General features: G+C 40.2%; 1 protein-coding gene across 1 annotated transcript in view; it reads left to right on the top strand.

Annotated features, from left to right (window-relative positions):
* ptpra (protein tyrosine phosphatase receptor type A) overlaps positions 1-21,777 on the top strand; it is a 57,995-nt gene that overhangs the window by 19,405 nt on the left and 16,813 nt on the right. Inside the window, exons 2-13 of the mRNA XM_007256538.4 lie at positions 6,043-6,089; positions 11,325-11,412; positions 11,563-12,000; positions 12,351-12,371; positions 16,332-16,416; positions 17,078-17,151; positions 17,905-18,041; positions 18,587-18,677; positions 19,330-19,406; positions 19,514-19,550; positions 19,872-19,969; positions 20,828-20,947. Coding sequence (XP_007256600.3) covers positions 6,069-6,089; positions 11,325-11,412; positions 11,563-12,000; positions 12,351-12,371; positions 16,332-16,416; positions 17,078-17,151; positions 17,905-18,041; positions 18,587-18,677; positions 19,330-19,406; positions 19,514-19,550; positions 19,872-19,969; positions 20,828-20,947 — 1,287 coding nt within the window. The 5' untranslated portion in view covers positions 6,043-6,068. The remainder of the gene's footprint in view (positions 1-6,042; positions 6,090-11,324; positions 11,413-11,562; positions 12,001-12,350; positions 12,372-16,331; positions 16,417-17,077; positions 17,152-17,904; positions 18,042-18,586; positions 18,678-19,329; positions 19,407-19,513; positions 19,551-19,871; positions 19,970-20,827; positions 20,948-21,777) is intronic.

Consider the following 21,777-nt stretch of genomic DNA (forward strand, 5'->3'; position numbering starts at 1 on the left):
CTGTCTGCAGACCTTGGGGGCGTTACTCACGGCTTTAAAAGACAGTCTGGTGGCGCTGATTTCCTATGTCGCCCGCAGCTGTACGGAATTTAGAGTCCTATTTCGTCACACACTCGCGGAGGCGTCAGCTGTTGTGTGAAGACCTACGCGGGTAAAGACCTGCGAGTCTACCTGCACGAGTCCACCGAGCAAGGACACCGACAAGGCAGCCCGTCTTACTGCCTCCTAAAATGTGCTTAAACTAAATGTAAAAATTGTTCCTGAATCGAATCCAAAAAATCGTGATCCAAAAAAATCGGAATTGAATCGAATGACCAGACATTAAGAGATTTGCACCCGTATTGCAGAAGCTGTTTGTGAGAAGGCAATATCCCGACTCGTGACTCCATGGTTGGGTTAGATTTGCTGCTACACTTGCATTGGAAACCCCCTTCCTCAGAATCAGTGGCCGTGCTGCTATCTCCGCAGGCCATGTTGTTGCCCAGATGTAGCCGCTGGTTCCTCTGGAACATTGAATTTTGCACTAGCTCTGATCTCTGATCAGCTTTTGCGTGGTGTTCAGTTCTGCTGAGGGGCCTCATCAGCAGAGCCGTTTCCAGAAGGCTCTGTGATGTTGAACAATGCACCTGTTGAAGGCCAGGCAGGTTCATAATTGAGTTTGAATAGTTGTTGTATTGTGTATTGTGTTGTGAGAGAGAGGAACTGGGGAGGAACGTGGCAGTCCTGTGACTACTGGCTGATTTCACCCTGATTAGGTTTTGGCTCCAGGCAAAGAGAGAAGGATATGTGTGTGTGTGTGTGTCTGTGTGTGTTTCTGTAAGTGTGAAGGAGAAAACAGTATTACTCTGTGTTTGTGAATGTCCTGCATGTGCTACCCAAGCTGTTCTGAAGGCCTTACGCTTTTGGTGGATGTCTCACTAATGTAGATGCCAGTATTACTTACTGGTGTCACTCAATTATTTCTAAATACAGTTTAAAATCCAGACTAAAACTCTGATGCAACCTAGTATTCACACTGTCCTTTCTTTCTGGATGCAGTAGCACCTGATCTGGCAGTTGAAAACCAGTAGTGTGGGGTTCGCATCTAGTAACCTTTAGTGTCCCCCACTTAATGTGTGGAAGATATTCGCTTCCGGTGCCTTGTATAGGGTTGCATGATTGGTTTATTTTGTAACATGCTTCTTTTACTTAATGTGTTGCATCCTATCCTAATAAACCCACATTTTCACAGGACTGGCTCAAGGTTATTGTAATAAGATCAGCTTTGTGAAGTGGTTGTATGTTCTGAAGCTTGTCTTGTTATTGCCTGCATGGATAATCATCTCATATCAGAACTGCTGCTTGTTTAGAGGAGCTCCTGTGCAGTGAAATGCCAAGTGTCCCAAAATTTGTTTCTTGACACTTGAGTGTTTGCTGTTTTGTATTATTTTACTTGAATACAAGCAGAAAACAGTGTTCATGATCTCCTCCCTTTAACGTGTCCAGCATTGGACCTGGGTGGAACTTTCGGTTCTGATCCTGAAGAACCTGAAAAACACCCTGTTCTGTACATTTTGTGGTTTCCTGCTGCCTCAGCTCAGGAAGGTCTTGCTAATTGGCATTTTGACTGGAACAGGTTTGTTGGGCACTGGGTAAAAACTCAAAATTGGAGGGCAGGGTGTCCTCTAACATCAGGAACAACTAGCCTAGAATCCCTGATTCATGGTGACGTTCCATGAAACTGCATTTCAGTAAAAGTATTTGTAGTTTCATTACTTTTTTTTGGATGTGGGTATTTTTCAGCTGGGCATTTCATTTCCTGTCTTTTGTAGGATGCAGGAGGACAGATACTTCAGGCAGTGGCCTGCTGAACATCCGTTGTGGACTGAAAAACAGTGCCGGAGGGTATCCTCTTGAGCAGTTTCAAGTTTAGTACCGGGCTTAATTTGAGTCAGGAAAACCATTTTCAGAAGGTCACTTCCAGGGCGTATGTTGGGCCTTTGTCCGGGACTAATTTAGCTGTCAAAAAACGTATTCTACAGGTATTATACAGTGGTATAGTAATCAGGAGTGGGAATATTACATTGCAATACAGTTATATCCATAAATGTTTAGAAATGTGATAGATTTTTCACTACCTTAGTGAATCCAAGCATGACTGAAATTTAGAATTTTAGCATTAATCCTATGTTCTGCCCCCCTCAAGCTACTGGTAATGGAAGAGCTTTGCCTGAGCTCTGCTAGATTCTACCTAAAGCGTTGCTTACAAATGCAACCCTATTGGGGTTGAGCAAGCTTGAAGGAGAATGCTAGCTTTCTAGAGAACCTGAACTGGAGGTGACTACTTATGCCCAAGGTTTTCAAATTTGTGCCTTGATTTTTAAATCCAGTAGCTGGATTTTGTTTATGTTGGAAGTTGAGTGAATAGTAAATGTAATTGATTGACCACATAGTGTCACACCTAGAGTTGGCTATTGTTTTTAAATTTTCAATACTAATACCGGTACGGTACCTTGAATTCAGTACCGATAACCAAACGGTACTATTTGTTGATGTCTTTTTCTAAATTGCAATCAAAAATACAAAAAACAATATTCTCACACAACAGATTTATCATTCAAAAATGAGTTTTAAATGCTGGTATTTTCCTGACTTATTGTGAGGGGACAGGAATAATGCCGTAGTGTGGTTTAGGTCTGGCAGCCTAGATAATTTTTACTGTATTATAATACAAAGCAGCAAACAATTGTATTATATATTTTTTTTAAATGTGCGAGTGAGAGAGAGACAGTACGAGTGCCTGAGAGATTTCAGAGCATTGGCGGTGTGTGGACAATTCAAATGATTTGCGTTTCTGTGCATGCTCTCTGCTTGTGTGTGCCAGGGTGCTGTGGCGGTTGTTTTTACCTCGCTGCGTGCACTCTCCGCATTTGGCAAGTTTATGCACTTTTCATGCAAAGTAACAAAAACAGGCACCACTTCTACTCTGTAGGACCGAGACATTTTGGTTGGTGCCTTTTTGGTATAGAATTTCCATACCCAGCTCTAGTCCCACCTCTGAAGGATTTGTTTCTAGTCTGGAAACTAGAGTTGAGGTCCAGATTTGAATGCTTCCATCTTGGGCGGCCATCTGTACTCCTAGAGAAACCCCTGCCCTGCACATTTTAGAGTTAACCCTTCTCTTAACAGACCACAATCTCTCCTTCTTAACCCAACCCAACCCAACGCCCACACGGGAAGCTGAAATTTCTCACAACAGGAACTGTTTGAGCAAGACTCTTAACGTTTCTGCTTCTGCAGTAGTGCCCTGTCATGGTGAAGAGGAGCTCTATTCTCTTATCACCTCAAAAGTGCCTCCCTAATGACAATTGTATGTAATTCTCACCCTTTCGCCTGTTCTGTCTCAGCTGGGTCATTTAAGTACAACCAGAGGTGCGATGTGATTGTTCGGTGGTGTCCATGAGCAACCAGAAACCACATTGAGAGATCTGACCACATCATAATTTGAAACTGTGGTGGGTAGCACCGTTATGATCTATTGTGGGTTTTTGTTTGTCTTAACCATTGAATTATACAGAAAATATGACAAATTAGCTGAATTCTCTCTTAATTCACTGTAGCAATGTTTGGTATTGTAACATGAACTGCTGTTCTAGCTGTGCTTTAACTCATTTAAGCCAGCAACCCGAGAGTGAATGTTGCAGATGGATCTTTATGTAGCTTGCTGGATTAGACTGTGTTAACTGGCCATAAATCAGCATTGATAAACAGCTCAACAAAGCAAGTGACCCCAAACACACTCGATCCCAAGAAACGAGTCGTGTGTTAATGCTGCATGCACGCATTAAGAATGCCCATTCTGCAGTCTATAGTGAGCCTGGGGAGTAACAGCATAACTTACATCCAGATCTTTTTAACCCAATTGCGATCCTTTCGAAAAATATGTGATCAGATCGGGGACATCCCTAGTATAGTCCCAAGTTGTTTAGTACTTGGTGCACTTTTATTAATTTGCCGTAATCAGCAAAACCCATTGGTAAGTGAGATTAGTGAGCCGTTTAGAAGTTGATGTAATGTTAAAAAAAAGATTTAAAGACTTAAATTGTTGGGTATGATGTAAAGTGCTAATTAACATATTTGTGACATTACCACAAGGGGAAGTAAAAAAAATATATAAAATTATGTTTAAAATATTACATTATTGCAAAGATAATGGTGCAAGATAGTAAAAAGACAGTCTGTACTGTTATTATACTCCACCCACCCTACGGTCTACTTTTAAGACTGTAAGAACTTTAAATTTAAACAATTTTAATATTGCATTGATTAAAGCAACATATTGCCATATATTGAATTATAAAGGGGGCATATCACACAGTTTTTGTCAATACACAGCCCTATTCACCACATCATATTTACATGCCACCTAGTGTTGCATACCAGCCCTTTACAGTTTCTTACTATTTTTTAAATATGTCTAGCGACAACGTTGCTATATATAGTAACAAGTTGGCAACACTCAAGGTTTTACAGACATTAATGTGGTCTGGATCACTTAAAATCTCCACTTTCCAGTTTCTCCAGATCTGCTGGTGATTTGGCTTTTAGCAGCAGGTTGTTGTTGTTTATGGATTGGTAAAGCAGTAGAAGTGTGTTTTGTAATGTTAGACCGGTTAAAGCGCGGATTAGCCGGTCTGATCCGTTGCTACTGTCTCTCTGTGGCGGCTGCTGAGAGCCCTCGGGAGCTTCCTTCATCTCTACACACACTGATGAGTGACAGAAGGTCTGAATTACAGTGAATGAAGCCTGATATGGCCTGCAGATTAGGACAGCGATTATCACAGGCCAGTGAGTGAGACAGCTCTGAGAGAACCCTGAAGCGCTGAGGGGATTACAGCAGAGATTGAGAGTCATCCCAACATCTCAACACACACACACATTCTGATCCTGTCTGTTTAAAGTGAAACAGGCAATCCCTCAGACAAAGAAAAAAACAATGGAAATGTTTGTGTGTGTGTGTGTGTCTCCATTATGAGGCATAGTCATGAGGCTGTCAATGGATCATGTGTAGGGTGTTGGAGAAAGGAAGTAGTCTGTCCTCCTCAACCAGCTCATTATAAACCATTTTGACATAAACCTTCCATTTTCACAGGCTTTCACAGTATGTTTTAGGTCATTATCCATCACTACTGTAACACACTGGCCTATTGGTTTTCAAGTATTTGAAAAAAAAGTAAAGAGATGTGCCTGTCAGAATTGAAATGCTACTTATATCAGCAGCACATCTTCAGTAAACACCAGTTAACTGGTTCCATTAGCAGCTTCACCATGTTTGACAGATGCACCGATTTGCTTTAAATCACAAACACTTTCCTACTGCAACTTCAGTTGAATTTCTGCCAGTTTTATCAGGCTATTCCAGTGTCTTGAATTATTTCAATTTGTGAATACACCACCCATTTGATGTAGACATTGATATGCTTGCATTTTAAAAGAGTTTTCTTACTTCAGAGCTGAAAATTTACAAAATCATTTTTGTCTTTCCTTTGTTTTTACATACAGATTTTCCCTTAATATCTAAATGTATTCACCTGCACTCTCAAACCCTACTACTTTAGTTGTATAAAAAATATTGTTCTGGCCACTCAAAGTGTGCATTTTCTCTGCTAGGTGTGAAATGAGGAATCACGTGGAATCATCTCCCACAATTTTTGATCTTTCATTTATAAGAAAATAATTGTAATTGTATGCAAACTGTATGGTGGGCCTCTGTACTTCTAGACATTATATTGTATTAAATTGAAAAAAGCTAAAATATTACTCAAGTGTTTGATGAAAAGGTCTGCATGTTAAACTGTGTGTCCTGCACTGACTTGTTTCCTCATAAATCTCCACTGGAAATAAATGGGGCGAGTTGTCTCACGTTAGTGGTGCCTTTTAGGTTAGCAGTTAGCTAATACGTCCGTTTTAGCAGAACATGCCTGAAGGGCTGAACAAATTAAGAATTCCTTGCTGAGGCAATCCTGTGATATTCATTCTCTCTGTTTTTTTCTCTCTCTGTAGGTGATCATTGTGCGAATGAGTGAGTGATGCAGACAGCTTTTTTCCAGGTAAGTGGGTGCCCTCCTAGTAAAACTTTGTATACAACTGATGATGTGTTAGGCTAAGCCAATGAAAGCTAGCATGGAATGGAAGGAGCATGGCATAAGGCCCTGTATTCGGTCTAAAGCGCTGCTACAACGAGTAGGAGGTCGCAGGTGCGAACCTTGCCGTCAGGCTTCCTGTGCTCAGGGGGAGCACAATTGGCCCTGCTCCCTCTGGGTGGGGAGATGGCGCTCTCTCCCCACACCACTACAAGGTGATGTCTGCAGCACAGGGCATCTGTGAACTGATGTTTTAGAATCGAGCCACTGCGCTTTCCTCCAAGCACGCTGGCTGCTTGGCAATTAGCTCAAAAAGAAGCAATTGGCTGAGTTAATGGCTGATGTTTGATAACAGGTGGGTGCTGCTGTGTTGGTTAGATTAGTAGGGTCTGTGGTTTGATATAAGTGGATTTTGGCTGTAGTTCACTCCAGTCTTTAGTTATTGACCTCGGATGCTTAATGTTAGCTAACAGCCTATTATCAGTAAGGATTGGAGAGTGATAGTTTGGATGTTGTTACTGTGTTGTTTGATATGATGTGTGTATGATGTCTGTACATTACTCTGGTCTTCAGTTATGAAGATAAGAACACCAGCATCAGGATAGGGAGCCGGTCACTGCTGCTTTAGATTTTCTAATTAGGTATTTATTTGGTATGTATATGGTAGGTATTTATCTGTATTCATTGTTATATTTGAATTCTGCTTTTATTCCTCAATTCTGTGATTCCATTCGAGTTTTCCGCATCGCGAAAATGATGGGGCCGTGCCTCCTTCACCTGCATCAACACCTTTTGGACCTTATATTCAGAGTTCCCATATACAGGTGCTGGTCAACGAATTAGAATAATTTGAAATAGTGCAATCATGAAATTCTTTGAATGCATTTTTTGTGCAGAAAGCAAATCAGGTGTTTACCGCACCTGTCCTACTCGTTAGACTAATCACAGAACTCGTTACCTGGAAAAAAATTTGCTCAGCTGAGCTTTCCAAAAGGCCCATTTAGGCCATTTAACTGTGACACTGTTGTTTTATTGAATTAGAATAATGGAGAAACCTTTCATTGAATTTGAATAATTTTTATTATAATTACAATCATCACTTTCTCAGTATTTTGTGGCTGCCCCCTTGGCTTGTATGACTGCCTGAAGTCTCCGCGGCATCGATTTGACCAGCTTGTCGCAAGTTTCCGCACTCACAGCTTCCCAGGCAGTGGCGATGTTCTGCTTCAGTTGGTCCAGCGTAGTAGGCTTTCTGTCGCGAATTTTCCGCTTGACGATGGCCCAAAGGTTTTCAATGACATTGAGGTCAGACGAGTTGGCCGGCCATGCCAAAACTTCAAGCTGTTTTTTAGTGAACCAATCTTTGGTCGACTTTGCCGCATGAGCCGGTGCAAGATCCTGTTGAAATATGAAGTTTTCTTCGCCGAACTGTTCCTCAACAGTCGGAATCAGGAACGTTTCCAGAACATCTTGATATACGGCAGCATTGACAGTCTTCTTGAGGAAGCAGAGTCTCCCTACACCTCGAGCGGACATGCATCCCCAGACCATAACGCTCTGGGGAAACTTGACGGATCTTTTCACGCACTCGTGGTTGTAGGTTTCGCCACCACGACGCCAGACACGAGGACCTTGGTCACCGAAGGAGATGCAGAAGCGTGATTCGTCATTGAAGACCACTTTCTGCCAGTCTTCAGCAGTCCACTCGTCGTGTTCTTTGGCCCACTTCAGCCGTTTCTCCATTTGTTTCTTGTTCAGCATCGGTTTTACTGCTGGAACGCGAGATTTAAAGCGAGTTCGCGCAGACGACGGTAAGTGGTTGATCTGGAGACGTCAGCGCCGGTCTGCTTGTTCCACAAGTCGGTGAGCTCGGAAGTGGACTTGAACCGGTTGCTGACTGCGATCTTTCTCAGCTGCTTGTTGTCGCGAGCAGAAGTTTTTCGGACGCCGGAACAGTTGGTGCGCTTGCTGCAGTTTTTCTTGAGAGCTTTGCAGACGGAAGACTGGCTGATGCCGAGCTGCTCAGCAATTTTAGTTTGGGTCAAGCCTTGTTGGCGAAGGGCTTGAATTTGAGCCACTATTCCAGTTGAGAGGTCGCGCTGCTTACCCATGATTGATTTTACAACTTAGAAATTCTACTCAACCCTGACTTTATACTGCACAGTGAACACTCTTCACAGAAAACAAAAATTCGAGCATTTATTCTAATTCAATGAAACGGTTTCTCCATTATTCTAATTCAATAAAACAACAGTGTCACAGTTAAATGGCCTAAATGGGCCTTTTGGAAAGCTCAGCTGAGCAAATTTTTTTCCAGGTAACGAGTTCTGTGATTAGTCTAACGAGTAGGACAGGTGCGGTGAACATCTGATTTGCTTTCTGCACAAAAAATGCATTCAAAGAATTTCATGATTGCACTATTTCAAATTATTCTAATTCTTTGACCAGCACCTGTACAGCTACCAAATGCAAATGAGCTTTTGGTGTTTGCTCTGTGCATACGTTATGGTGCTAATAGGTTTATCTGCTATAAGGAGTCCTGTTCTATTGGCAGTGTGTCTCAACAGGGACTCAAACTTTGAGTGCATTTGCACGTCTGACACCAATGGCTGTAACTAGGGCTGGGCGATATATTAAGTTTTTCAGAATTATCAGTATATTTTTCTATGATATATGAGGCGAGACAAAATTGTTTATATGGATATACACATATATGTTGCATTGTGATTGGGTCTAACAGTTCACCCTTCTCTTCAATACGAAGAGAACAATACGATACATAGACGAAAGATCTTTCCATCTCCAGAATAATATATAACTCATGATAACTACAGCTGAATATTAATAAAAGTGCCTGTATAAAATGCAGTACATGTAATTTTGTCTCAGAAGTGTCTTTTTGTTACATTGACATCATTACATTGAGATGAACAAATATCAGAATGGTCCTGCATTTGGCTCCATCCATCTTCCCATCAATTTTAACCATCTTTCCTGTCCCTGCTGAAGAAAAGCAGGCCCAAACCATGATGCTGCCACCACCGTGTTTCACAGTGGGGATTGTGTGTTCAGGACGATGGGCTGTGTTGTTTTTACGGCAAACATAACATTTTGCATTGTGGAAAAAAAGTTAGATTTTGGTTTCATCTGACCAGAGCACCTTCTTCCACATGTTTGGTGTGTCTCCCAGGTGGCTTGTGGCCAAACTTTAAACGAGACTTTTTATGGATATCTTTGAGAAATGGCTTTCTTCTTGCCACTCTTCCATAAAGGCCAGATTTGTGCAGTGTACAACAGATTGTTGTCCTATGGACAGAGTCTCCCACCTCAGCTGTAGATCTATCCATTTCATCCAGAGTGATCATTGGCCTCTTGACTGCATCTCTGATCAGTTTTATTCTTGTTTGAGCTGAAAGTTTAGAGGGACGGCCGGGTCTTGGTAGATTTGCAGTGGTCTGATACTCCTTCCATTTCAGTATGATCGCTTGCGCAGTGCTCCTTTTGGCATTCAAATCCAGCTTTAAACTTCTCTACAACAGTATCTCAGACTTGACTGGTGTGTTCCTTGATCTTCATGATGCTCTCTGCACTTTAAACAGAACTCTGAGATTATCACAGAGCAGGTGCATTTATACAGATCGTACTGGACATTTTAAAACATCTTTTTTATCTAAAGCAGTTAATGCCCCATTTTACACAGACTTATTTTTCTCTTCATCAAAGAGACGTTTTTACAGGTATTTACTATTTACTCTATAAACAGTAAATCCAGTGTTTGCTAGCAGCATTATTCTAGCATCTTAGCATCAAGCACACATCAGATACCATCAGGGTCTCTTTTAGCGTTAATGGAACAGTTTAGCAGTGTGTTACAAATGTTGAGGAGATGCCTGTGCTTTTGTTTTAGGTTCCTAACAATCTGTTTCTGACAACATCCAGTGTTGTATTAGAGTTGGATTCTGCTGATTAGCAGCTGTTGCAGTTGTTTGGGCAAGCTTACTAAGTACAACAATTACAGTGATGACTGTGCTCTTGCTGGCCTCCTTAATTTGTGGAGTTGGGTATCCTGCAGACTGTTGTGGCTTCTAAACCTGATGTTGTCACGGTGGGCTGTGCTGCTGTGGTCTAAAGCTCTGACGTTTTACCCTGACATTTGCCTTGGTTGAGTCTGCTGTAGCTGCCCATTATTTGTTTGTAAGATGTGGAACACTGGTTTTCAGATAAGTCCAGTATGGTCCTGACTTTTCTCCATCCCAATTTATTACACAAAGTTTTAAAAAGGGCAACCATCTGGGCGTCCCTGAGGGCTGTTCTCTCCCAATGACTTACTCTAATTTATTAAGTTTTAGAATGTTTTCTTTTATTCACTGTGTTGTAGATCTATTCAGTTTTAAAAAAGGCCTGAAACCACATTGTTGCACAATGCTGTCCCTATTCATACTGTCTACAATGCTTTTCCCAATTCACACAATTCTAGCTTACCTTAATTTTCAAGAATGCTTTTCCTCATTCTCTATTTACATTGTTAAAATCCGGCTAATAAGCAGATCTGTGTCGCCATACCGCGAACTAAACAAATGAGCCTGAAGATTGCAGCAAAGAAGAGAAGTTTATGTTCAGATCAAAAATATAATATGTATATTCTAGAGCAAAGCTGAAAGCCTGGGTGATGATGTATGTTACACAGCCCTTTATCTAGCCAAGTTTGTATTGCCAATTTTGTCCAGGTGATTCCTAGTCTGCTCATCTGACACAAAAAAACATGCTATAACTGCTCTCACTGCGCTCGTGTGGAAGAGGATATTAAAGACAGCAGAAAAAAGGAGCAGAGAGCCGATAAATAAACTGAAATAGTGAATGTTTAGAAAAACTGTGTATTGTCTGGTCCATATTGAATTACCTTTATTATTGTTTTATATGGTTCTAAAATACTTACCCTTACTGATATTTTGTGCTCTTTAGGAACATTTTCCCCCTACTGTCATTCTGGACCATCTACCCTTACTGACATTTTTTTTGCACTATTCTAGAATGCCCCCATATCACAATAATTTGTCAGTCTCTGTCGGTCTGTCTGTCCGTCTGTCCTTTTAAAATAGTTTTCTCTTTCTCTCTGTCTCGTTCTCTCTCTCTCTCTCTCTCTCTCTCTCTCTCTCGTTCTCTCTCTCTCTCTCTCTCTCTCTCTCTCTCTCTCTCTCTCAGGGCAGTATGGGTTTGTGTCCTCTGCTCCTGATTTTTGCTGTGGCCTTCGTGGCCCTCAGCTTGGCCCAGGAAACACCCAAGCCCTCAGGTAAGTCACTTGTTTTTACACTTTTTTTTAAATTAAATATAGGTAGTTCTTCTGTGACTCCAGAGCTGCATATTTACAGTAGTATATTTACCGCTGCATATTTATACACCTCTCCTGGCCTCACTCTTTCTCGTCACCCCTCACTTACAGGTCATGTCACAACCACCAAACCTACAGCTCCTCCTCCTACGTCATCCAGAGTCACCAACATCACACATGAACTCTCCACAGTCCTTTCTGCTCTGCTTACCACAAGAGGAATCGTGGAAAAAGCAGGACAGGAGGTTCTCACAGGCTCCCCAACGCCTACCCCTGCTGTAGCTCCAACGACTATGCCTGCGCCTGTGGAGCCTCCACCTGCAGAGCCTGGCCCCACTCCTGCGCCTCCAGAGCCCACCTCAATAAGTCCTGGCGAAGAGGATGAGAAGGAAGTCACTCCCATGGATCATACCACACTCCAACCTGTCTTTCCCACACTCTTACCCACTGATACTGGAACAGAGTTTTATACCACAGATGGTACAGACCCTGATCTGGACCCTACACCTGAATTGTCCACTAAGCACCCTGGGATCAATACCACACCAGGTATGGTGCACGTTTGTATATTACATTTTCAGTGGAAATGAATATTTTGAGCTAATTTAACTTTTAGCATTAGGGGTGGGAATCACAGGGCTTTTTTCTGTCTCACAGTACTCCACCCACAGTAACAATATCACTATAATTTGACTCTGTGATACTCAGTATATTGCAAGGCAGATCTGTTACTTTATGGTATCTGTGTTACTAAAGAGGATAAAATACTCCTAGTAATTAAATACCAGGAATTATGGTTTTGTTGGTGTAAATTTTTCAGAATTTGACAACCAATATTCTGCAATATAAGAAGTGGACTTTATTAGTGGTTCTGACCAGTTCTCTGCTTTATTTTACAGGTGGAGATGAAGATAAGGAAGGTAGGGCTGTGCATCTTTTGTTATAGATTATGGGTGTTTAAACCTAAGGCTTTGTTTGCTGTAAGATGCTTCCTGTGGGGATTTCGCATTATAAAGTAGCCAGTCCTAGTTAAAGACCCAATCCTTTTTATCATTTGTACCTCTGCTCCTTGTTTTTGAGTGGCACATTTTCTTTTGTATTTGAGTGGCAATGGCTAAAATCATCCCTCTAAGAAATGGGACAACTGCAAAAACACAATAAAAATATAGCCGCAAGCGGCAATCATCGGGTTCAAGCACCAACTTGCACAATGGTGCCTACTGGAGCATTGAATGGTGATGTGTAAGAAGGTCTAATATGATTGGAGATGCCCTGTCACATTTAGAAATTATCAAGTTTTTCACCTGTTATTAATGTTGAGCAGAGGCCTTTCAACCTGATCAGTGCTTAAATTCACATGTAAATCTAGTGAACTTTGTAGGATATTCATTAAGTGAGTTAGAACTAGTCAAAAGGTGTCTACATGTTATTGGTATTGATCAGGTGGCTTCAACCAGAATGTTCACAAAGTGGTATTCAGATTGACCTTTGAACCTTTGCAGAACAAGCTGAAATGTTTGACCAAACAAGTTTAAATTAACACAAAGGAGTGAATGTTCTGATATGACATGTAATTACAAAGTTATTATAAATCTAGTTCTGAATTAAATGGCGCTTCATCAAGCACCAACTAGCACAATGGTGCCTACTAGAGCATAGGATGGTGATGTGTAAGAAGGTCTAACACAATTGGAGACATTCTGTCACATTTAAAATGATCAAAAGTCTTTCACCTGTTACTAATGTTGAGGACGGGCACAAAGGAGTGAATGTTCTGATATGACATGTAATTACAAAGTTATTCTAAATCTAGTTCTGTATTAAATGGCGCTTCATCAGAGTGATATTGTACAGAGGTCTTTAACATTGTGAGATTACAGCAAATACTGCAGAGTTACAGCAATTTAGGTTAGAAATTCCAAGGACGCACAGATTGCTTGATGCCTGGAGAGTATTGTATGTGAAATTTTCACAAATGTTTTTAATGAACATTTACCTAGAGACTCTACAGTGTGCAGCAAGACTGAAATGGAGGTGATAGGCCAAATATCCAGAGAGTAGTTTCAATATAGCTATTTTCAAACAATTAGCAATTATGAATGAACAAAGCACTTTTTAAACATAGTTGTATTGAGAAATTTGTCAGAGCCACTGTACTAAATATGGCAAAAACAATTAGATGTCAAAATAGTACAGCATGATTGACATATACTCGTTTTTTTGGAACAGCGCCCCCCAGTGGGCGGATTGTTTCAGCACTTTGCAGGTCACTACAGTGTCTCCACCTGAACATAACTGCCAAATATCATCCAGATTGGGCAACATTCAGCCTGCCAAAATGTCTGCTGAATGCTGATTGGCTGATGGTGTTCAGCCATGTTGATTGATTAAGTTGCCCTTTGAACATCCTTTAGAGGCTGTATGATAGATTCTGCATGCAAAGTTTCAACTTGCTAGGTTGCACGGTTGCTGAGAAACAGTGCTCCAAATTTACCTCTTGAAGTGAATGGGGCATATATCCGGAAGGACTAATTTGCATATGGCGGCCATATTGTTTACATATTTCTACTTTTTCTTAATGAATATTGAAGCGCATGCTCTCACGAGTGTTTTGATACCAAACATGCCAGGATTGGTCAAAATTCCTAGGACTAGTTTGCAAAAGTAGGTTTTGCATATTATGCAAATTAGCACAAAATCTATATAGACGGAAGTGCATGGTCCAAATTGGAAAGTTGTTGGTATTGACCCAAGGAATCCATCAAAAAAAGAATTTTGAATGTAGGTCTTATGGTTTTTGAGTTATTGAGAAAATTGTGAAAAATGAATTTCCTTGTTTATAGCGCCACCACTTGACCAATCGGTGCCATTTTTGTTGCACTGATCCTACATCTACCTACCAAGTTTCATTTCTCTATGACTTACGGTTTAGGCTGCACAACTGTTTTTACAGGAGAAAAAGAATAATAATAATAATAAGAAGAAGAAGAAGAAGAAGAAGAAGAAAAATCTTAGCAAAAACAATAGGGTTCTACGCACCTTCGGTGCTTGAACCCTAAATATATTATATTTGTCAAAAAAAAAACAAAAAAAAAAACACTGCTTCATAAGCAGGCTCCAGTAGGTGATCCTGCTAATCCTTATAGTTCAGCAACCTTGCTACTGAGCATAAGTTACATTTAGAGCATCATACCTCTTAAATACTAAAGGTCATTGTGATGAGACAATTTTTATCATCCACCATTCTTTGTGATTAGTTAGCTTCTTGTTTAAATGTTCCCGTTTCACCTTAAATTCAGGAGCTTTAGGAGACAGGAGAGTACAACTGCTGCACCATTTAAGGTGGAACAGGAAATTTAAGTAGCTTGTTATCTAGCTATGAAGATGCACATCTATTATCTATTTACTATTTATTAATGCTTGTTATGGAGAAAAGTGCCATAAGCCATTAGAGGTGTGAATAGATGCTAATATCAGGAGACGAGATGAGACATGATACTGAGTTCACGAGAACGAGACAAGATTTAAAAATATATTTGTTTAAGAAAACGTCAAAAATGAAAAATGGCTTAAAAACTAGAATTTTATTTGACAAAATCATATAACGCAAACTTAACAGGCTGGTTTCTCTCACACATTGATTTTATAAGAAATAGAAATAAGATTATAAAAATAAAAATAAAACCTTTCTAGGTCTTATACAGTGCAGACAATAAGTGCAAACCACAACCAATCATATTAAGACTATGGTTTGTGTTTTTTTCTCCTAAATTTCTTGTAATTTAACTATGCATAAACATAACCAGTCATATTAAGACTACGCTTGAAGTGCAAACAGAGACAGAACATTTTTTTAAATACACTACAGAGCTAAGGGTTTAGTACAACTGCCTATAAAAGTCACGTGCAGGATTTACTTACAGTATTTGCATATGGTTTGTGTCTTGTTGGTCACTCTGTTACCGTTTATTGTTTCCACTGGAAAACCAAAATGCAGCCAGACATCCAATTTAAAAGTAGCAGAAGCATCTTCTATGGTAATTCCCGAATTCTCCTCTTCTGCTGAGAGCTGCTCTCACTGCTCAGCCACCACACTCGCTGCTATCACCACTGTGTTGCCAGATCCCTCTTAAAAAGTCCACGCTAAACTTTTTTTTTTCCTCGTGAGACAGGTTTAAGCTTGACGAGAAATATCGGCCACGAGATCTCATCACACCCCTATAAGCCATTAAACCTACATTAAACTAGAATAATGCAGAATAGTAATTCTGTGGGTTTCTTTGATATGTTGTGCTGTGATTTCTGATTAGTCTCCACTTGGAATGTGCCTCAGAAAAATCTCTGCCGTGTAGCCCTAATACTTTACTCAAGTCCAGTATCCTAGCTACTGGTTAACTAGTGAACATTAGGTCACCGTAATGAAAGGGGAAAGGTAGTGCAGCTGTTAATTTTTTTTTTTAATTCCTCTGTGGTTTGTTGGTTGAACAACAAAGAGTAAATCTCAGCACTCTGTTTTGAGTGTGCCTTTCAAAGATCTCTGTTTAAAGAGCCATGTTTTCGTGACACTTCCCCCTATCCCTTTAGTCTAACAAGAATTGGGACTCCCAACCCCTAAACATGCACACACAAAATAGAGGGGTATGCCTAAGTGGTAAGGCCAAGGGGTAAAACGGGATTGGGACCAAGGTTAACAGTCTTCCACCACATAGACTTCCTCTCTGTTATGAATAAATATTAATGTATTGTTATTTATTTATTATTTTTTTATTAATTATGGTTAATTTTTTTCCATTGCGCACACAGAAGCATGGTTTAGTGTGTGTTTGTTTCCATGATTTTGCTGGTTCTTTTTGGACACACCTGATCTTTCTAATCCCCAGATGACACAGCAATCATCGCCGTTATGGTGGCCTTATCATCTTTGCTGGTGATAGTCTTCATCATCATCGTCCTCTACATGCTCAGGTCAGACTGCAACACACACACACACACACACAGGCACATGCAGCTACATATACAGTAACTGACCAGATCAATACAGAATCAAATTTGCATTAGGCTACCTTTTCTTCCCCTGAACATAGTTTCCCCCTGTCAGCATTTTGCTGAAGTATCTCAAAATATTGAAAAATGAACAAAAATTTGGTGATTGAGTTGAATCTAAATGTTTTAAAATAATGAGTAATTTTATCAGAATTCGGACTAAAGGTCTCAATTATAAAGACCTAAAGTATCTAAAATTGTACTTAGGATTTAAAAGTATAGAAATTTTTTTCTACTATTTTCTACACTTAAGTTTTCACAAATATGCACTTCTGTAGTGTCTTTAAATACATGTTTTCTTTGAATGTTTGACTGAATATCTAATAGAGTAATGAGTTATTTTCCTGATAATTTCAAATGTCTTAAAAGGGACATTATATCAGAAGTGACAGTATCTGTACAGCATACAGAGATATCCGTGCAAGAGAACATTGTGTACACACACACACACACACACACACACACTTTGTTGAAGCCCAGCACTCCATTCATCCTCTAGCCCACAGTAGCAGCGGGGGGCTGGCACTCTGGGCTTGTTGCCATGGTTCTGATTATGTTTTTTTATTGTGCTGTTCTGCGGCAGGTTTAAGAAATACAAGCAGGCAGGAAGCCACTCCAACTCCTTCAGACTGACCAATGGCAGGACGGAAGATACAGGTGCCAGAAAGGGGTCTAAAGGGGCTAAAAGGGTGGGGTTTGGGGAGGTGGGAAAATGTTTATTAAACAGCACCTTCTGCTCCTTTTCTGCTGCCCTTAATACAGCTGTACTGTAGTGCCCACTACTGTCCAGTCTGTTGGCCTGTCAGATAAAATAGATAGATTGTGTCAGATAATAAATATATATTCTTGTTATGGAGAAATAAGAAATGCTCTTGCATTTTTAAATCAATATTTATTTTCTAATTGTGCATTCTTTTCTCTTTCTCCCTTAATTTCTTTTTCCTCACTCTATTTTTTCTGTTCTCTCTCTCGGACATTCATTCTTCTGCTCTCTCTCTTCTCACTTTTTCTCTCTCTCTTTTACTTTGTCTCTCTCTCTCTTTCTCTCTCACGATCTTGTTTTTTAATGTACTTTCTTTCCTTACATTCTGTCCATTTTGTGTCTGTACTTTCTCCTCATTTTCTTTACAAACCTCTTTCGCACATCTCTTGTACTTTTTCGCTCTCTATTTCTCTCACTCATTCTCTTCTCAATTTCTTTATAATTATTTTTCACTGCTCCCTTTTCCTCATGTACTGCTCCTCACTTTGTGTATTTTCACTCTCTCCCCTATCCTTCTCACTCTTTTACTCTCTTGTGCTCATCATTTTCTCTTCTTTCCCTTTTTTCCTCTCTTCCCTCTCTCCCCTATCCTCCTCCCATTCCTTCCCTCTTTTCCTCAACTCCTCCCTTCCTGTTGAACTTCACAGAACTTCAGAGTGTGCCGCTATTGGCCCGCTCCCCGAGCACAAACAGGAAGTACCCGCCTCTTCCTGTCGACAAGCTGGAGGAGGAAATGAATCGTCGCATGGCAGATGACAATAAACTCTTCCGGGAGGAATTCAATGTAGGCACACTAACTCTCTCTCGCTCATACTCACACACTCACACACATTCTCACTCACTCACTCTTACCCTGTGATCATATGTGACTCTTCGGCCCTACATTGTCCTCTGGTTTACGTATTTGTTACTTGCTCATTTGCATCAGCAGCTCCACGCCCCACATTCTCTACCAGAACACCTGCTCTAATTAGAACTGAACTGATTCGTATTAACTGTACTGATTCAGCTTCAAGCAAAATAAGCAACATGGTACTGCTAGTAAGACCTGAATGGGATTTATCAGACTCTAGATTGGTGGTGCACTGTTCTACTGCAGCTACAGCAACTCCTACACTAATATGGCCTTCATGAAAGAGTCATTAGATTAAAACCCTTACCAAATCCTTACAACAAATCATCTAAAGAAACATCTAAAACCACCAACATGTTTTGGGAATAAGTCCTGTCATTATATTAGATGGTTTACAATCACTGTTGTTTAGTACAGTGTTGTATTGGTGATTCTTTTGTGAAATCTGATTGGTTTACTGTATTCTCTCTGTTCAGGCTCTGCCTGTGTGCCCCATCCAAGCCTCATGCGATGCTGCCTCGAAGGAGGAGAACAAGGAGAAGAACCGTTACGTCAACATCCTTCCCTGTGAGTGGGCCACATACACACACATGCGCACACACACACACACACACTTATATGTGTAATTCATTCAGCCATAACATTAAAAGAACCCCCTCATACACTGTTCTTCACTTTTCCAGATTTTTACATACACTGCCTAATATGTCATTTTGTTAGAAAGCATTTGTTTCTCGCTCTTTTTGAAATGCAATAGGTCACTCCGAGTTGCATATGGATGCTGCACATGAAACTGTTCCTCTACCCCCATTGCCTGCATTGCCTGGTCTTATCCCTGTGGAGATGTATTGACTAAAGAATAGCAATCAAGCATGAACTTATTGGCTTCATGCCAGATGTTTGCTACAGGGGTATAAAGCTGACCAGCATTGAGCTGTGGAGCAGTGGAACTGTGTTCCCTAGAATTATGATGCACAATCAAATGCTTTTGTAATGAGTTGGGGGTTTTGGTGGAGCTCTTGTCACTGGATGTAAATAATTCAGCTCCGAAGTCTAGTATATACTTTTTAAATACCTTTATTTTTGAGGAAACAATGAAGGAATGAGGAGAAACATGTCAATACTTTGTCGATTTATTATATAATTATGTATCTGTCTATATGTGTCTATATATAATGTGTGTCAATAATAATAGAAGCAATCTTTCCCTCTTTTTCAGATGATCACTCCAGAGTGCACCTCTCCTCTCTGGAGGGTGTTCCCGATTCCGATTTCATCAACGCCTCCTACATTAATGTGAGTGAGTTAGTGAGTGAGCAGGCCTGTTCTTGCACATCAGAGACCTCTAATCTGGGAGACCTCATTTTATCTCTCTCTTTTTTTTCACTCTCTCTCTTTAACAGGGTTATCAGGAGAAGAACAAATTCATAGCTGCCCAAGGTAAAACGAAAGAACCCAAATTACATGATTCTTTTTAACGCTAAATAATTAGCCCTATTTTAAACACTGTCTTCTATTTTAGTGGTTCCCACCACTGGTCTTCGAGGCCTCCATATTTTTGTGGTTTCCTCTTGTAACGCACCACCTTTAATTTTCACAGTGCTTGATAATAAGCTGATTATCTAGATCAGGTCTGTGGGGATCATGGAACACATTAAGATCCACAGGGCAGGTGGTCATCTAGGACCAGGCTGGGAACTGCTGTTCTTAAAAGAGCAGTATTGGATTCACTTTGGGACTTTGTTTGTGTTTGTGCTTTAGGGCCAAAAGAGGAGACGGTAAATGACTTCTGGAGAATGATCTGGGAGCAAAACACTGCCACCATTGTAATGGTAACCAACTTGAAGGAGAGAAAAGAGGTATGTTAGCATACAAGGATCAAATCCGTGCTAATTAGGATGCTTCTGCTTGATTCCAAGCATTAGAAGAGACTGTACTGCTTAAATAAATGTATGATTAAAATAGCACTTTACTGAAGTAAATTTATGACTTAAGTTGCACTCCTAATTTAGCTATGTAAAGGGATGGCTGAAATAAAGTAATTATTAAAGTAGCACTGCTGAGGTAAAAATGTTGTTCTTGTTTGCTTGTCTGCTGGGATAAAAGTGTTCATTAAATATTTTTAAATAGTAAAACACGTGTACACAAGCCAAGTCATACAAGCCAAAATTCACTTGCGGGACTGTCAGTTTAGTTTATTTCTGCAATTACAGAAATTAGTAATTGATTCAAACAGGTTCTGGAGTGCTTTGTAACGACAGCAGCAGTTATAATTAGGTGTGAACAGCTTAATGAAGCTGATCTTAAGGTTTGGCCATTGTAAAAACCTGTCAAAAGTTTTTAAAAATCAGATACAGTCCGAACAAAATATGTGATTTTCGCTGTGTGAAAATGTATTAGCTGTTTGATGTACTAAGGAATTGAGTTTAGTTTGCAAAGGCCTATTTTATCATTATCCAGAAGTCATACAGATGTATAGACCTAAGACTGTAATCTAAAGTACAAATATGGAATATAAGTAGCTTAAACATAATGTCTGAACAGTATTCACAAGAATGGTGAAACATGAATACAATCAGCTGAAATACTTGGCATGCTTGACACAAATAAAAAACAATGAACAAACTCTGCAGATGCAGCAATTCCATCGAAATTAACACAGAATGACTCGCCATGTGATTAAGACGATTGTGTGTGTGTGTGTGTGTGTGTTGCAGTGTAAATGTGCGCAGTACTGGCCGGACCAGGGTTGCTGGACATACGGGAACATTCGCGTTTCGGTAGAGGACGTGATGGTGCTGGTGGACTACACAATTCGCAAGTTCTGCATTCAGCAGGTACAGTAGTCACCAGAAAAATTTTTCTGAAACTCTAGACCATCCCAAAAATACCGGATTTAGGTACCTTTCAGTTACCACAGTGAATATAGTTCCTCTAGTCCACAGTCCAGTGCTGGGGGTCTTTGAAGCCATCTAGTCCATGCTATAGATTTTTCTTGGGTGTTCAAGTAAGTGGATCACAATGGCCAGATCCAAAGAGCTCTCAGAAAGGGTGTAGATGTAGAGTCTGGGAAGGCACTAACAAAGAAGGCACTAAAAAAAAGCCATTTTACTGTCAACCTACAGTAGGTCACGATTAATACAACTGCCAACCTGAAGCAGTTGACTAGAGCAGACCACAATGTGTGTAAAGATGTCCTTAACAATCCGAAAATGTTCTCACAGCAGCTCTTACCATAGCCAGTGTTAAAAAACAGCATCTACTGTCAAAAACAAACTGCACAAGTTTGATAAGGTATGTAAGGAGCAAACAAGAACGCAACAAGCATCAAAATGTATCTGTTCCAAGCTCATTATTCTTTTAAGTTATAGACTATATACTATTCCTGTAAGAGCTGATTTGACAGGTTAGTACACAAAATATGTGTTGAAGCATTGTAATGACAATAGACCTCACTGTAGGTTTATTCTTACATAGTAATCTGCTCTCTTGTTTTCTAATATTCCTGTAGACGAGAGTAGCTCCTCCCTTTCCATTTCACATTGCATTGTGGAATAATAGTTTCCGTTGTAGTTTCCATTTCCATCACAAAAACCAACCAGTTCTAGGAGTACTTTGTATGGGACCAAATATAATTTGACACTTATCTTTAGTTCATACTTAATAC

This window comes from Astyanax mexicanus, chromosome 17 (assembly GCF_023375975.1).
Source record: "Astyanax mexicanus isolate ESR-SI-001 chromosome 17, AstMex3_surface, whole genome shotgun sequence".
NCBI lineage: Eukaryota > Metazoa > Chordata > Actinopteri > Characiformes > Acestrorhamphidae > Astyanax > Astyanax mexicanus.